Source organism: Melanostigma gelatinosum, assembly GCF_949748355.1.
Source record: "Melanostigma gelatinosum genome assembly, chromosome: 11".
NCBI classification, from domain to species: domain Eukaryota; kingdom Metazoa; phylum Chordata; class Actinopteri; order Perciformes; family Zoarcidae; genus Melanostigma; species Melanostigma gelatinosum.
In genome coordinates, this window is record NC_136644.1 from 18502677 (window position 1) to 18521433 (window position 18757).

Genomic DNA, 18757 nt, shown 5'->3' on the forward strand with positions numbered 1-18757 from the left:
CTGCAAGGTTGATGGGTACAGCCTAGTGCTTGTTTAAATGTGTGTGTGTGTGTGTGTGTGTTTTTAATCCTGACACCCTACTCTTCTGAACTCTGACTTGACAAGGAGCAGATGTCCCTGAAAGATTTTTTCAGTGTTGCATTAGGTAACAGATGTTAAGTGATAGCCTATCCAGGTAAATGTCATACAGTACTGAACTACTGCAGCTAAATCTTGTTTTTAACATGAAATGAAAAGTCACAGCTCTCACGAAAATGCTAATATCTGTTGATGACTTTTATGAAACCACTATATCTCTATAAAATAAACGTATATTCTGTAGATTCATAAAGTGCTTTCAATTATAATAGATGATCAATATTTAATTAAGCATTTCCATTGAACCTACCTGCGATTGCATTAAAATAAAATAGTTAAAGTTCTTGCACTAACCTGTCTCGGCTCCGCCGGGAAGGGAAGGCAGCGTTGCAGCCAGCCACAGTGCACACATGCATCTCTTTGAGGTGCACATTCTTGTAGTGTAGTTTCATGCTATATGAACTCTTGAAGCTCTTCTTACACACATAGCAGATCTTGGGGTCAGGACTTGAGCATGGGTCTCCCTCTGGTGATTGAGAAGAAGGGAATTTGGGTGGGCTGGCACCGTAGCCCATTGAAGAGATGAAGCTCTCATGTAGAGCAGCCATGCTTGCAGCAGCAGCAGCCGCCGCCATTCCTCCATGATAGAGTCCATACTGGCCCATGCAGAACATGTCGTAAGTAGGATCGTTGAGTTCTTCCTTGATCCTGATAGGGGGCTGATGAGGGGAGGGTGAGGAATGACCCTTGCCTTCCATTTCCTTTCTCAATTGGGCTTCTTCACAACCCTCATCGTCTTGTTCCTTGTCCAGACACCTTCCACTCCTACTGTGTTTTTGCTGTTCTTCCACATCTATCAGCTCATCACGATAGAACATCTTGGAATCTGAGGTTTCAGATTCGTTCTCAAAGTCTCTTTCATGGTCCTGATCCTCAGAGGTGAAACTGCCCATACAACGCAGCTCGCCAGAGCCTTGAAGATCATTTGCACTCCTGCTTTCACTACCAGTCCCTTCCCTGCATTCATCTTCACTCTGTCTCATCATTCCTCTCAGAGCTAGGCCGGGGCTCATCTCATCCTGGGAAGGGGATTGCTGCCCACTACCACCACTGTGGTTTCCAGTCCCACTGCCACTGTTGTTGTTGCTGTTACAGTTACCATTCATTTTGACATTGTTATGTAGAAGCGTTGAGTGATGGTGGTGATTATGGTGGATGTCATCGTCATCATCATCTTTGTCATCGTATTCATCCGCCACATCAATCACTTCTTTCTCGATCTTCACTGGCATGCTCGATTTACGGGGCTTCTTTTTGGGCGTGGGTTCACTGTTGCCAGTGTTGAGGTCGTGATTGGCTCTATGTGTATGCAAGCGGTGGGACATGGGTCCTACCTCTGACATATGAACATTATTGTGTGAAGCCCCTGCAGCAGCCAGGAGATGTTGTTGTTGGTCCATCAGGGTGGTACTGTTGGTGGTTATGGGCAGGATGGGGCTGGTGGGCAGTGACACTGGAGGACTGACAAGGTCCGCTGGGGACAGTAGTGTACGGTAGAACGGGGGCACTGGCTGGACAGGATGCACTGACTTCAAGGAGGGGAAAAGCAGTGGGCTTTGCAGGGGTGACTGAAGCATAGGGTCTATCGGTGGGGTTGTGAAGCCCAGTGGTGGCCTTCCAGGGCTGGTGAGGGTATAGCCACCATTCTTGGTGCTTGAGATGACAGGTGTACCAGAGGTTGAACGGATGAGGTCCTTGTCACGGTTATTGCGCAGCATGGGCATGTGCAACCGTGGATTGGGATTAGCACTGTGGCGGTTGCGGCTGCGTAGTGAGCTGAAGACCATATTGCAGCCATCAATGGTGCAACGGTGTTTGATCTTCAAGTGTACAGCATTATAATGTATCTTAAGAGTGCCTTTATCATAAAAGGTTTTGCCACAAGAATTGCAGCACACACGACCCTTGCGTGAGGTGGATCCCATGCGACGCATGCGATGCATTTTGGAGGAAAAGGAAGCATGGGAGATGCTTTTTGAATGCTCGTCCTTCACGAAATGGTGGTGGACTTGGTGGTGGACTTGGTGGTCACTCAAACTGTTGGATTGCTGAGGTTGATTTTGGGACTGCTGTTGGCCCTGCTGCTGGAGCTGTGTCTGCTGTTGCTGCTGCTGTTGAGCCTGCGGGGTGGAAGGGGTTGGTGATATGGGTGATGCCCTGTGGTTGGGCTCTGTTTTGGGTTCAATGTTGTTCATGGCTCCCATGGCTCCACGACTAGGGCTCTGGCCTGTGCGGAAGGGTGACAGGGACACTTCTGACTCACTGGTGTCCACCTGTTCACCTTGGTTTGGCAGGCTGGGCTCCCGGAGCCGGAGAGAAGACTGCTCCATAGGCAGGGAATTGGGGGGCAAGCCGAGCATGGGGGCAGAGACTGGGTTGATGTATTGGAAGGGCAGGAGGAAGGCTAAGCTGTTGGGGATATTCTCAAAATGGTGAATGCTGGATGGGCTGCTGGTTTCCAGTTGTGTCAGAATCCCTGGGCTGCGGGACCTGTTGTTGCTTTCAATAAATGTCCTAATCCCGGAGTCTGTTTTGGAGGAGGGAACTGTAACTGCCTGACCTTCCTTCTCCTGAATGGCCATCAGTTCTACAATGGACTTGGTCTCTCCAAAGCGCAGAAACTGCTGCAGGGTAATGATCTCTTCTTCTCGGGACATGATGGTCCAGCGGTCCAGCACCTTGCCTGCAGCATCCTAGAGGCCCCAGAAGAGACAAGAGAGAAGACAAAATGCAAACCATTATTGATTGTGAATAATCAGTTCGGTCAAAGGAAAAGATAGAGCAAGGGTTAGTATTTAAGGGCAAGCTCCTCTGCACATGAAATTCGAGCTTTGTCGAGAAACAACTTTTTTTTCTAGAAATCATCCCTGAGAATGTGATCATTAATGACAGATGATGACAGTAGGCAAGAGTCTAAAGCCAATAAATCGAAAGCACTGCGGTTGGGTGATTAGCAGCATTGTGGGGAGACTGACAAAACAGCTTTGTAAAAGATGTGAACTCTTGCTATGACTCCCTCTGTACACAAACTGCACCTAGGGATAAACAAATTGTGTGAGCAAGAGAAGATATGGTAGAAATAATAGCATAATTAATGCAAGCCACTAATCACACCTTGCTTGGCAGGCATTTTCCTCAGTGTGTTCTCTATTTCTAAGGCAGTGAAATGCTTGAGGGAGGATGGGACTGCTACACTATGTATCAGGGAATGGCTTTGGACATTTAAACAGTAAAAACTCATGTTTAAGCTTGGGTTTGCCTATGAATTGACAGTGTCATTGAGCCTGTGTTCCTTTCATTTGACAGGCTGCATATTTACAGTATCATGCTTGTATATTACTGAGGTCTAAAGGATCAATATGTTAATGAGGTAAAACCGTAAATAATGTCATATTTAAGGTAATGCCATAATAATGTAATTCATTCATTTTAGGACAGTGTCAACTGATTATACATTTTCAGTTGACAGTGGCTACTCATGAAAAACGGCACATATGTGAACTTACAAACATTAACAATAGACAATCATTTCTAATAACTCTTGGATTTTCTAGTGCCTGTATTTTGGAGGCTTGGGAATGGTGAGAAGTAAGTTTTCATCATGAGAGACCACAACAATTCCGTTGGGACTCAACGTTATTCCAAATAAAGCACTTTACTTTGTTGGTGTCTTTTGGAGATGTGTATTAATCGATGAAAAAAAAGAAACTTAGACTCCTTGCAAATGTGCACATTGTCAAACATCAAGAGATGGCAAGGGTTTCAGGTAAAAGAATATTGTCACATCCTGAGAATTTAGTTTGTGTTTGAACTACCATGTTTGACCCAGTGCATTACGTCCTCTTGTATGAACTCACATTACTTCATGCTTTATAGCACTGAGGCCAAAATGCTTAACAAAATTGTCCCCTTACAGTAACTGCTGCTGTTGTTATATACGATTCTATAATATGGATGTTTGCGTGAACAAGATAGGAATCTTGAGAAAGCAAGACATAGAGTAAACACAGGTTCCCGGGGAACCAGGCTCAGTGACATCAAGGGAATAACGCAAGCGATGACAATTAGTCACAGTGGAACTGGTAACATTTCATATGTGCTCCTAGCTACTGGCATCTATAAAAGATAAATGGCAACTCTGGCGTGGAGTAAAAAGCTGTAAAAACCAACATCACAAAGCACAAAGGGTCTGTAAGGAGAAAACAGAAGATAAATGTTTAAAGAGAGGCAGCGAAAGAGAGATAGTACAGGAGAGACACAGAGAAAGAAGAGCAGAAAAACTGTGTTTTCATATCATGCCCTCACATATACTGGAGAAATAGATTCTTCTGAGACGAAACATCAATAGTCACTGGGGTGTTTGTTCTTAAATATACATTAAAAAACATTTTACACTTTCATTCTGTGTGCGCTCTGGAGTTTTTGCCTGGAGGTATGACTTTAAATTCAAGCCTGGACACTATTATTTTATACTGCATGGCCATCTGGGCATTAGTACTTCCATTCGATTTAATTGAAACAAAAAAAAAATGAAAGCAGATTCGAAAGTGAATCTTTAAATAGTTCCACAACTGGAGCATTTCTTTCGAAAAATTCTTAAGAAAAGTCTTTTAATGTTTTCTAGTGACAAAAAAAAGATGAATTTGTGAGTGAGTGAGTGTAACACATAAATATAAACTAAATTGTAATGTTAGTTGCTGTAATACATGTGAGGGATTAGTCTCAAGCTATAAGTGAGGTTCTGAAGATAAACTACAAAGCTTTGCAAGCTTATACACATCAACAAGATCACTTGACCAAAATCTCTCTCCAACCCACATGCCGTAATCCAGCCCCGTCTCAATCACTGACTGAATCAAACAGGGTTCAGACATTTATTTTATCCTCTGCTAGACCTAACCTGCGCCTCCACTTCCCCACTCATGAAGTCAAACACAAGCCAAAACACAGTGACACAGGCCAAACTGCAACCTATTAGTGTTAGGAAGGGCCAGCCAGCTGTCAGAACAGGTCAGCAGTTCTGCTATGCACTGGACCCTGTCTGAGAGGAGGCTATCCAAGCACTCCTCGTTCACTGGTCAATTGAGTTTTGGAGACGTTCGGGCCGGGCTTGGAGCACAGAGTCAACACGAATTCAAAAAATAATCAAGAAGAGGATGTGAGGGGACAAACTTGATTACGGTTCAGTTCATTTGGAACTACTTTTTCTGAACATCATGCAGCACCTCATCAAAGATATACATTTCTAGTAGCAATGTCAAATTCCAGGCAAAAAAATGTGTTGACACATTTGCAGACAAGCACCCTTTAGTCCTTACTACAGTACGTCTCACAACTTCACTTCCCTGCATTAGCGTTGTGATGCTGTGAGAGAAACAAATATGCCATTAGAAGCACTTTTAGAAGTAGGCACTCATCTTCCAATTAGCTTAATGTGGCCCTCTTTCCCCTATATTTTCCAAGCGTGCCCCACCTCTTCTTGTACACTCCCTCCAGTAAAATCTCATTAATCCAACCCTCCCCCATCTCCCCCAGTGCTATGACATATTAGTCTGTCATTATGCATCCCAGAGTCCTTTAAACAATACAGCTAAACCTCTGTTTGCCAGGTTAATGACTATTAGCCAATAATTACAGCAGAGAGACGATGGAGTACCCACTTTATCTGGTGGACAGCCTGCTGCTGTTAGTTTATTTTATCTTCCTGCATCCATGTCTCTCAGAATTAATCTAGCACCGGCTGTATTTATTCATCTCTCTGCCGCTGCGATGAATTCTTAATTCACGGCTGTCTCTAATACTGTGATGCTGGATGTTGTGTCGTGGGTGTGTGTAGTGGGGTATCCGCCTTGCAAATTGCTGACAATGAGGATGAGCAAATGATGGCCTTGTCATGGGCCAGGGCACCACTGTCAGTGAAAACAAATCAGGCAATTATGCAATTAGTACTGTGGGTTATGCGCTGGGCTTAAGAGCCGGGGTGTGCAGCGTTGTTAGGTTGCATGGTGTGCATTAGGGATTAACAGCTTAACATGTATATGCTTTTCACTAATCATCACCTATCATACTCAATGATATGTATGTATGTATTTAGAAAGTAGTGGAGAAAAATGCCATGCTAGGCACACGCTTAAAAAAATAGTAGCTATAAATACATCTTCAGTAGATCAAGTGGGAGATCTCTGACCCTCACAGAGCTTGTCTCATATAACACCTCTGATATTTACATTTGCATGTTAACATGTGTATAGTCTGTGTAGGGTGATGCTACACTGGTTATACATTAACATGAGGGCAAATGGAACGATCATAAGGCAGTATCACTTGCAATAGGATGGATCGGTTCTCACAATGGCAAAGTGAACCATGGGAACCACATTGATTCACCAATCACCTTTCAGTGAATGCGATCTCCACCAAGCCTCCAGGGAATCCCCATTGATCCCCAGTCCGGCTTTCAGATCCAGTTCCTTTAAAAAAACTGCTCTATCCCTGTGTTCGCCACTTCAAGGGAGGTTAAGCAGGAGTTCCTTGTGATCTGAGAAGGTCTTGAACCTTGGTGCTTCCTTTTCCATATTCTGTTTCTCTCCCCACCCCATCTCGGGCTGTATGAATAATGTAGAGGATCTAGTGGCGAGGGGTGCCATGGGGGAGGGGTTCACGCAAAGCCCACTGCCTGAAGCCATCACATCAGAGGGCAACAGCTCCCAAGACACAGGCTGCTCCCCCATTGGCTCCTCAGTGGTAGGTCAGAGGTCATGTGTGAACAACCAGCTCTACTTCTTCCCCTGTGATGGACCACAGGGAAATCAGTAGCTACGTCCAGATGCGGGTGGAGGACATTTGTAGGAATCATAGAGGTTGAAATTTGCACTCTGTGATCATGTTAAATTCCTCCTTTATGCTCTGCACATCAAAAGAATGTGTTGCTTTTGGATGTGACCTTGTGTACACCTTAGAGGTTTGATGTTTTCTAAACTACAGAAACATTGACTTATGGCAAGATGAAAAATATACTGTACACGGGCTATCTGCTGTGGTACAAGATGACACTAATATATAACTTACCAGGCAACTGTAAAAACATTTGATCCTGTCATCAAAGACGGACAGAGCAGTATCCCTTTGGACCGATCGGACACAATCATGTCACCTTGTGGTTGCTTATTATTAAAGGGACAGGCATTTTTACAGTTCCGTTCTTAGTGAACTGCCCCTTACTTCTTTAAAATAATGTCTACAAAAAACCAACAGAAATCTAAACTAGCTTACAATGTTGTGTGGTTTACAGCTGTCTTTCTAAACATCAGATTGCAAAAAAATAGCAGCCAAACTTGTACGTCTGCAGACGGCATTGATGCCTTTCTGTATGTGGTCTGGTTTTAATAAGTGACAATTTGCACTTACACTGTGGTGGGAAATGAGATACACCAGATCAAACGGCTCAACATCATGTTAAAGTGTATTGTATTTTACAACCACTTATGTTCATCCTATGCAAGCAAGCTTCACTAAATATGTCAAATGCAATTGTTTCAACCAGCTCATATTCCTGATTAAAACCTGGAACTCTTCTATTCAAGTTAGATTCCTTTTTTATCAATTTTTTTCAACCATACAAAGGGAATTGTCTTGGTCACTATTATGCTTATCAGAAAGGAGCGCTTCCTGGGATCCGGTGAGAGAAAATGTGGAGAAGCCACCGGGCTTATTTCACCAGGCCAGACACACTGATCAACCAACAGGCAGGTACCCTGCCTTTCCTTCTCAACCTGATTTAACTCATGGCTTTGGTTAAAATTTCATGACTGTGTGTGTTAGTTGTTGCTAAGGGCACGCTAATCGACTGGAGTGAGATTTATCGTGCAGTTACAGACTGCGAGGATGGGAAGCGGGGTCGGGGGGTCGGGGGGCTTATTATAGAGGACCACAGACGGGTGAGTCACAATCTGGCACATCCCTGGTTCCAGGTGGCCTTTCGTAAACAGTTTCCGTTTCTTTTCCCACTGACTTGTCTTTTTTCATCATCTGTTCCTGAAAACAAAGCCGTCATATTAAAGAAAGGTCTCCTAACCTCTGATTCATCCACCCCTCTGACCTCAACCATCACCACCATTTTTTGTTTTAAAGCTGTCCCACGGCATCTTTAAAAAGTGAAAAGGACAGTCCTTTGGCCACAGACCAGCAGAGGTGCAGATGGGGCGGCACATGGAAGCCATTTTCAGGCCCCGGTTCGCTGCGGAGCGAAGTTGGCTGTTCTCTGAGTTCAGAACCTCTGATGAGCCGCCTCGCAGCACTTACATTTGAGCAGCGTCTGGGCCTGGACTGTTGTATTGATTCCCTGTCTCTTTTCACAAAGCACACACAATAACGTTGGCTGGCCTCGCCCAACTGTGCTAAGGAACCGTAGCCGTGGTCGATGTGTAAAACTCATCGGACCTAGCACTGAGCTAGAGGGGATGCCTCAGAGAAGAGGGGTGGAGTGATAGAAGCGGCGAGGGAACGCCTGATGGTTCACATTAATTCAGGATGATTCGTGTGATCTGCGGGATCTGGATGCGGCAGCCAGGTCTGTCGTGGGCCTGGGAGACAGATGTGGGGGCCGCTGTACCCCTCGAGGGCCAATGGAGAGCAGTGAGGCAGATGAGAAATGGTCTGTCTGTCCAGTGTGTGTGTGTGTGTGTGTGTTGGCGGATATGTGGAGGCGGCTGACAAGCTGCTTTTCTTTCTCTCGTAAATCGAATCTCCTTTGTCTTGATTACTATTTTGGCAGGAAACATCGCATTAACATGTGCCCACAATTTGCTCTTCCGCCACAGAGTCACTGTACATGTTTGTAGTGTCTTGATGTATCAATCATTTCTGTTCCTCTTTTGTGTTATACCTCCCCCTTATAGTCCTACGCTAGTTGTGGGTGGAAAATCAGTCTTTGATAAATAAAAAAGTAAAACTAGAACCTGATAAAAACGATGTATTTATTGCTAATGCAAACTTTACATGAGAGCCCCAGCTCATAAAAACAACATGCAACACTTTGCTTTGGACTATACTGTGTATAAAGTCCAAAATGTTCCTATATTCTGGAATGTAGCAACAATCTCCACACAATCATAGTAATCCACACATCGCTCTGGCGTCCCTGTGTTAAAGGAAATAGATGTGAATGGATAATGGATTGTACCTCCCAAGTCATTTTGTTTTGGTCTGTCTGTGAACAGATAGAGGTGTCTGTAACACGCAGACACACTGCATTAGGGGAGCTTTTCAGTTTTCTCCTGTACTTTTGCTACAGAGCATGCAGTAGGAAAGAGAATAAGCTAATGGACTCTTTACTTAATGTGATCAGAGCCATTATTGACATGCTGCCAGGAAGATGCAAGACCATTAACTGGAGCCTCTCTCTCTCTGGTACCTTTCCTCCACCCCGCTCCTTTCCCCGACAGTATTTCACTGCCAGACTGACTCACATATAGACGAAGGGCCACTGGGGGGTCTGGGTGCCCCAAAGGAGTCTGTGTCTGTCATGTTAACTAGGAATCTATGATACAAACTGTTTGGCGAATTGGCAATAAGTTGTTGCTCAGGACTGTAACTGTAAATCAGTCATTATGTGTAGTGTTAGCTGTTGTATCAGAAGTTACAGGAGGAAATCAGTGACTGCTGGACAAGTGCTCCATATTTGTATGTCCTGATGGTGCTGTTACCATGCAAATTCAACATATTGGATATAAATCCGCCTGTCTTATTCTTGTACATGCTGTCAGGTCAGTTTTTCCTGTTTCTTGTTACTTTGACCTGTCTTTTCTAAAAAAATAAAATAAAGCTGGTAGCCTGTTTTGTTTTGAAATTTGAAATTTGAAAAAGTTTCTCACACCTTAGAGAGACATGAAATATAATCTAAAATGCAGATAAATGTATAGGTGTATTGCAACAATTAAAAACAACCAAGCTATCAAATTCGTTAATTTGTTTTAACAAGTCACTTTTTTATTTCTAGTTCCCAAAATTCTATCATAATAAATGTAAACTTGCAGTCAGCAACTGCAATTTAATATATAAAGGAACGTTTGACAATCATTTTTAAAAAGTATTAAATGCGGCAATTCAGGTCAAAAGTAGTTACAAGAAGTATAATTATAAGTTGCAGTTATAATTAGGCAAATGAATTAGACATTTTCAAATGTCTTTATGGGGTTTAATTGTGTGTTGTGTTCAAAAGTGTTATGATGAACAACACTAATGACAATATTGTAAGTGACACCAAGGCCGGGCTATTCATCAAAGAAGTGTGCATGAATATTGAAGTTTTATCAAAGTGAAATGGTACACTAAGTGGGTAAAATGGTCCCAAATTACAAACAGTGCAGTATCTCTGTTTTTAAACTGCCTCAATGGAATTGTTGCCTGGCAAGTTGGCTCATTCATCTTGGAGGCACAGGGTGCCGATGTGGCTGCAGTGTAATTTACACTACTCCAACCTATGTGCCAGAGCACATCTATCCCTGTGGCCCAGGGGGCCAACATCGGCAGCGGGATGTTCGTGTTTATGTGTGCGTGCATGAGCGTGTATGTGCGTGTCTGCGATCATGTGGGTACAACAGGAAGTGGTGCTCAGGTCTCTCGAGGCATGGTTCCAGGTCCCTGGGCCTGTCTACTGTCATAAGTTCCAGAATGGTGATTACTTACTGCAAAAATAAACACCATTCCCATCTGGTGCTGCCTCTCTGTACTGTAACTTATACACCGAGAAATGCTATAGACCATCAAAACACACAAAACAAACTGAAATCTGCACTGTAAGATTTGATTTGTGTTCCTGTTAATTTTTGTGACGCCTTTCATTCTGATGGCTTACAATGAACGTAAAACAACTTGATCTATATGAGGGAGCAAAGAGTGAAGAACAAAAGGTTTACTGGGACGCATGGGGAGAAAGGTTGGATGATGGAGGTCATTCAAGACCGTTGAGGCCTTGCAGAGCCAGCAGATGTTTGATCCATCCACGGCACATCTGGTCCTCAACACACTCAATCCATTTCACTCGACTTCTCCTTTTTAGATTTTCATTGTTCCTCACGGTCCACTAACCTCCACATTCCCTTGCGGCCCACAAATATTCATTCACAATCATTCACACTGTCCACTTAGTCATTTTAACATATAGGCTTTTGTTTTTGCATGGTATAATTTGTAATTTCTTTTTAGATATTTGGCCCGTCATACATCTGTATTTTTTTTCCCTTCTTCAAATGGATTATAAGTTGTAATTCTCAGCAAGGAACTCCAAACTTAGTGGCCCAAGCCGGGGAGTGAAAGCTGTCGTCCTCATTGTAGTGGGCCCTGGGAGGGTCATACAGCGCTTAACAGCTTCATTGTTTCTTTTATTGTTGGAAACATAGAGGGGTGTGGACTGCACAGGTTTTTGAATTCTGGAGTGTGACGTGACGAGAGGACTGTCAACTCCCTGTAACTCTCCAGGCAACTTCCTTTAATAAATGTCAACTCTATGACCCAGCGGCAAATCCCTGGCAGGCTGGGTGGCCGTGTCAGCAGGCCGGTGGGCCGCACAATGTCTGGGCTTGGCCTTGGTGACATGGGGGAAGTGGAGCGAACCCGCTGCTCTGTTTGTTCAGAGAAGGGATGTATGGCCACCTGGAGGCTCAGGTCCAGGATCACCAGACAAAAACATAACCCGCGTGCATGTCTTTCAGATGTTGGGACAGATCGCACAATACAATAGAATAGTGTTTGTAGGGAATTTGTCTCAAAAATGTTTGTGTTAAGGAAATGCTTGCCCCGCATTTGAGTGCAAACTGAATGTGTTTGTGTTGTGTTAATAGCACTGTAGTCTTGTCCTGATTTAAGCCCATGTGTAATGCAATCCTCCTGTGTTTGGGTCTGGCCGAGTCTGGCTGTGTAGTGCAATTCTATTGATCCCTATCGCCTTGTGGTCTGCTGGGTTCCTGTCAGTAAACGCGATGAGCCGGAGCACCTTCCATTCCCCCTCTCTGCCCCGTGTAGCACTACAAGCTAAACAGCCATCACAGAAACTCAATACAGGCAGAGTGGGCCCGAGTCGTCAGCTAGCAGCAGTGCCCTGCAACGTCCCTTGAGGCTCCAGCTAAGTCAATTTAGTGTCAGTGTAGCATCTCACCTCATAGAGCTGTTGTCAGCCTAATATGTCGCGCTAATATGTCTCTCCATATGAATTACAAGGCTGTGAGAGGAACCCAGATGCAATAAGTATGGATTAGCTAATGTCCAGGTTCTGTCTGAGTCGTGTTAGGATGGAGGGGGAAGCTAACGATAGTAATAGCTTCTAACAGGGTGTCTGGCTGTGGCTTGGAGGTGATATGGGGGCGTACAGGCTTCAGGGACTTCTAAGGAGCTCTGGGAAATAAACTTCCCTCTCTGCCGCAGAAGAAAAGAGGAAGGGGTGAGGGAGATAACATTGAAAGAATGATTAGTGAAGAAGGAATGGAGTGGAAAGAGTGTAAGGGGTTGTTAATGCTATTTTTTTCTGACTATTGATCAACCTGGAGGGCTAAAGGTGTTTGGGTTAAAGGTCTTGAAACCCTTACCTTGTCTGCTGTTTGTCTGTGTGTTAATGTGCTAACCCATTGATTTGTATTGCACTTGTATAGCTGCCCTGTGTGTAGGCCAAAGCGCCTGACAGAGGAAGAGTGGGATGTTAGCAGAGCTCGGAAAGAGAGGAAAACTAAAAGGTGGGAGAAGAGGTCCATATATTGATCAGAGATAATTCACATGCACCATATCTTCCCCTCAGCCAATGTGCCAAGGTGCTTTAATAATTCATGTTGCATTATAACTCTTGTACATTGCTACCAAACATCCATTTACATGCACCTGTCTGATTTAAAACCACTTTTAAGCATTCATTGTTTTTCTCCTATGTCTGGGTAAAATAGTGTTGAAAACACTTTTAATTGATGGCTGATAACTAGGAATGCTGGGAAATGTCTCATCCAAGTCACTACCCTGCCTGCACTGTTCTCTGAAAGGAATTTAATTTTCCTGTTTTTGAAGTATATGAAAATTTAGTAGGCGAGAGTAGCTGTGTTCTGTCATCTTTAAAAAATAGTTTTTTATGTGCTAGACTTTAGGCCGACTAAAAATGATTGGAAATGTTGGATATCTTAGATGACTGGGTCGCAAGTTGAAAAACTGCAGCCTCTTTTTTTTTTCTACCAGTGGGACCACAGAATGTGTCACATGAGTAGTAAACATTTTTTTTCAGACAGTCATACACTCAACAAAGACCATATGCTGTTTTTCTCTAATAAATGAACACACACACACACACACACAGGGCCCATGCTTGCCATTGGCAATCCCTGCAGGCAGATGTGAAGTGTGTGCCAACGGCCTGCTGAGTGAGTAGGCCAGTGTGCCCCTAGCTCAATGCTGGGCACTAGGCTGAGCTGCTTTGATGTATGTGTGTGTGTGTGTGTGTGTGTGTGTGTGTGTGTGTGTGTGTGTGTGTGTGTGTGTGTGTGTGTGTGTGTGTGTGTGTGTGTGTGTGTGTGTGTGTGTGTGTGTGTGTGTGTGTGTGTGTGTGCTGTAGGGGGAGGTCAGTGAAACAGCAGAGGGACTGTGTAATCCTCTGACATGCCTGTGGAAAAATACAAGGATCCCTCTGACAGTGGCTGAACTAAAGGCTCAGAGGACCAGTTAGTGTGTCCACAGGTTCATGTGTACTGGCTGAACTGCAGGCTATGTGGCGATACAGACACATAAACACACACACCACACGTACAAGTCGTGCGCTGGCTGACACATGTCTAGACACAATTAAGAAGAATTGCATTGTTCATAGTCATTCTCCTTAGTGAGCTTTCTGGCTTGGTGACACCCATTCTTAAAAGGCTATGTCACTGGCAAGACTGTAATATAGCCATGTAAGGTGCAGTCCTCAACTAAAATGGCAAGCTGCATTGCTTTTGGCCCTACCAATACAAAAACACACACACACACACACACACACATGCTCGTACATTAACAGAAACAGTTTGGTTTTGCTGTTGGAATGCATGAGGACAGGAGAAGAGTTTTGGCTGGGCCCTCTCTATACTTTGCATAATTGTATCTTACATTTCCTTTAGTCTGAAGGGATGTTGAATCCTAAATAGTGATGGGAACCGGGTCCGTTGATCATTCGTTTTTGGCAGAGTGACCTGCTGCCACATGTGAGAGAGAGGTAGCAATACAAATAATGTGTGTGTACGCCTGTGCATGCGTGTGTAAATGGCTTCATCTCCGCAGTATGTGGCCCCTTGAGGAAAAAAAACGGCATATAAAGGACATTAAGCATATGAATTAGCCACAGGTCTAATGTGAGCTCTGTGAAACAATAAGCAACAAAACAATAGTAGACATTTCATCTTCTTATTGTCTAATCGCCCATCTGACTGCCTGTGTATTTCCCCTCTTAACCCTTGAGATACTCGCTAATGGCCCTCACAATGGAATTATTTACTACCCATGGCAGGGGGGCAAATGGGTCAAATTGTGTGTGTGCGTGTGTGAGTGTGTTTGTGAGTGTGTGCACTTGTGCCCCTTGTAGTCAGAGTGAATGAAAGAGAATGATGGAATCACTGAAGCACGCAGTGACTGAGAGAAGAGGGAGAACGGGAAGGGGGACCGAAGGAGGAGTACTGAGTGGTGCTTGCTAAGGTGAAAAATCATGCCATGGTACAGAGGGGCCTGGTTTCGTCCACTGGGAGAAGTGACTACATCTATGCTGGCACTCAAGTGCTCTTAAATACTCTCCATCCCCCCCCCCCACGCCTCCCTCTATCTATACCCCCCTCTCCTCGTCCCTTTCTTTCTTCACCAGTCCTCCCCTGGTCCAGTCCAGGTACAAATGGCCATTTGCTGTACAACTCCCACACCATGTTTGTGCTTGTCCCTAACAGCATGTAAAACAAAAAAAGAAAACGGGACTTTTCTTCTTTTTTTTTCACAAACTGCTCGCCAGAACACAAAAGCCTCCTGAATGGAGATGTCAAAGCGCTATTAGAAATATCTGCGCTGGTAGCAGTCCCACAGCTTCGCTGTCAATGGTCTTTAATTCGCCACGGATCTGGGAACAGTCATTGTGTGAGTCTTTGCGTGTGAAGCGATTCAACTTGGCAGTCGGTTAATCTGCATTCTAAGCGTCTCGCCACAAAAGGTCAATCCTCATTAAATAATGAAGGAATTACATGAATTATTTTATTGTTTGTTTTTTTGTCTGATCCTATTTGAATGTTAATTAATAATTGTTATTATATTGTCTAATATTATAGCGATAGCCATTATCATAGGTGACTGACAAGGCGGAGAAAAAAAACTAAAATGATCAATTCACAGTTTCATATCCTGTTCAGCCCTAATTGTGTCATGTTGAGACAGAATGCTCAGTGAGCACTGCTGACATGAAGGCTGTCTGTGTAAAAGAAATCAACAGTGCTGCTAACTGTCACCTGGTGGGGTTAACCCTGCGGTTGCCAACACATTCACAACGTAGATGAAACACAATAGCAGACAAGCCTTTCTCACACCTCCATTTACAAAAGCCTCTCTGTCAGCTGCGCAAAAGTGTGTGTGTGTGTGTGTGTGTGTGTGTGTGTGTGTGTTTGTACAATAGTGCATGCATCGTAGACATATTTCCCCCCTCTAATTAGCACAAGGGAGTCCTGGGGGCAATCAGAGCCGAGGTTAATGAGAGGAGGAAAGAGCGGAAGAGACGAGGTAGGGGTGCGGCAAGTAACGCGCACCATGCTGCATTGGTGCTACAATATAATACTCCCTTCTTATCACGCTGTCACCCTGAAGGGGCATCATCCTTATGGCACCCACATTGATGTTTGGGCGTGTGACATATCTCGTGTGTGTGTGTGCAGGAGGGTGGCGGTGTGAAAGTTCCTCTCTGTGCGCCCTGATGATCCTTTCACCCATCCTTGTCTCGTATTATCTCTCCCTTCACGTCTCTTTCTCTCTGGAAGGCCTAAATGTTGACAGCATGTTACCCATATCAGAGAGAATTGGTGCACCGAGAGAGAGGGAGCAAGAAAGACAGAGCTGCCACAGTGGTTTTGGCATCTGTCTGTTCTCAATTGGCGTGTGGCGGTGCTGGAAGGAGAAAAGCAAAGTCTACCAGATGTCACTGCTGAACATTGCCCAGGCAGTGTTAGCGCTGACTCGTATGGTGGGGCCGTATCACCAAGACTAATCCTCCTGCTCCTCCATGAATCACTTAGGCGTGTGATGATTTATGATTTTGCAATGAAAAATTCAAATGATTTTCAATTTTTAAACAACATCCACTGGATGGCTAATTTCTTTGTATCTGTGCAAAGTTGTTTTTTTTATCTCAACTGGACAGTTAACATTCCTCTGCATATACACCAATTTTTCAGACAATTATTTTTGGTATTTTTGCCTTTTTAGTTTCAAGTAGAGACAAAGACAGAGGGGACATCATGCGGAGACGAAGAGGGGTACGAGATGCAACAGAGATCCTGGTCAAACTGGGAAAAGAAGAAATATTTGTTTTCTGACATCATTTTTTCACAATTATATTATGAAAACATCTCATCAGATTAAAGGATTTCTTTTGTGGAGGTCTTACAAATATACTAGAAATGTGCTTTTATGAATGAAGCCGGATGATAAGAGTGGTGTCATCCTCCGTTAATGAAATTGCAAATCAAATCCTATATTTGGTGAATTATTACACAATAATTACTTCAAGCAGCCAACTGTCTTTGTGTGCATCTCTTTCATTATCGTATTCCTGTCTCATGGTCTTGGTTCGGGCTCCTTTCTCTCTCTCTCTCTCTCTCTCTCTCTCGCTCTCTCTCTCTCTCTCTTGCTCTCTCTGTCTCTCTCTCTCTCTGTGTCGAGGTGACCTACTGTAGACTGAGTGGAATGGGAATGGTGGCTCATGTGGCTGTCACTCCAAACATGATGTGATGGGGAGGAGGGACAGAGAAAAGAGCTTCCTGCATGATTAAAAAGAGTGCTGCCATTAGCGACATTTATACAGTAGAATGACCCGATCAAACTACAGCTCAGGTATACACTCGTGCCGCTGTGCACACAGATGCACACAGATGCACACAGATGCACACACACTCAGCCTCAACACTGTGGTCTAATAGCCTTGGCCGTATTAAACATTTTTCCAGGAAGAAATGACAGGGGTTATCGTTAATGTTGGTAATTCTTTCTAAAAAGCACTGTTTTCAGACATGTTCAGGTTTTGTTGGTGATACTGTATTTACATGTTGAGACTTGTGTCACAGTTCCCCTTCATTTAATTTAATATTGAACACAAGTCATTTTCTCCCACGTCTCTGCGCACAGCTACTTCTTCCCGTTTTAGTTTTCCGGCTTGTTTTTGTGTCTGTCGCCCGTTAACAATACTGCTTGGGGCGAGCACAGATGTATGAAGTAACAGCTACGCGAAGAAAAGGAAAGGATGAGCGGAAAAAAAAGATAGAAGATGAGAGAAAGGGAAACAGACGGGTAACGCTGCTCACAAGCATCACTTGTCAATTTACAGCCGCTGCCCCCTGAACCGCACCGTATAAATTTCCAGTGTGACATCCGTTTCTACTGCTTCCAAGCCGACTGAGGCTCTGTCCCACCAGATCTCCTCCCCAGACACATACTTGGAAACCTTAAGTACAGACACTGTGCCAGATGTAGTCTGCCTTTACTTTTATTTGGTCATTTTTTCAGGTTTTGAATGTTGACTTTTTTTCTGTATTGGAATCACTACGGGGGGATGAGAATGGATGGGTTAATGTCTAAGAGGAGCGCTGCGCTAGTGTATTTGATGTGGCCGCTGCCATGCACACAGAGCACATGTGCGCACACATTTACTCACACACATGCATACAGGCACACACAGGAGTGTACGACAATGAATCATGTTTGTGATGTGTGCGTGAGTGTGTGTGTGAGTGAGTGGTTTTAGGATGAAGAGATGAGCCAAAGAGCACCAGGGGATGTTGCGTATCTAACGGATAGAGAAACAGAGAAAGAGAGCAGGAAAAAAAAGAGAGAGCGAGAGAGAGAGAGAGGGGGAGGAGCTTGGCACTGCTCATCTGTGAGTGATGGCAGTTCTTCAGGGTTGAGACATGGCCTCCCTTTAATCTCTCTATCCTTAGACATGAAAATGGAAGGAAAGGCAGAGAGGAGGGTGGCTGAGTGGACCAAAGCAGAAGCCTTCGCTGGGTCTTGTGCCAGATTGATTTTTACTTTACATCGCTCTTATTTTAAGGCATGAAATAAAACTCACCCACCTGCTAACACACACAGTGGATGGCAAAAACAGAAATGATGAGTTGTGACCCCCCGACGGATATGACGTTTGTCTTGACTGGGTTAGTGCCGGCACATGAATTCTTCATTGCTTTGTGAAGCATCCACTTGTAACAAGTATACCTGACCCCTAGCCAGTCCATCTTAAAATTACACCCATATCAAAATAGCTTTGATGACTCTCGTTCTTGGAGTCTCCAACTCATATGAAAGAAGGTGTAAGCCTCCTAGCCAAGAATGGAATCTGCAACGAAAAACACGGCCTTGGAGGAGTATGAGCCCTGGT

At 44.1% G+C, this 18757-nt stretch overlaps 1 protein-coding gene across 1 annotated transcript in view; it reads right to left on the reverse strand.

Annotated features, from left to right (window-relative positions):
* The window catches only part of bnc2 (basonuclin zinc finger protein 2), a gene marked incomplete at its 5' end in the record, with an annotated part of 91976 nt that overhangs the window by 12260 nt on the left and 60959 nt on the right, over positions 1-18757 (reverse strand). Inside the window, one exon of the mRNA XM_079278986.1 lies at positions 433-2831. Within this exon, the coding sequence (XP_079135112.1) occupies positions 433-2831 (2399 nt within the window). The remainder of the gene's footprint in view (positions 1-432; positions 2832-18757) is intronic.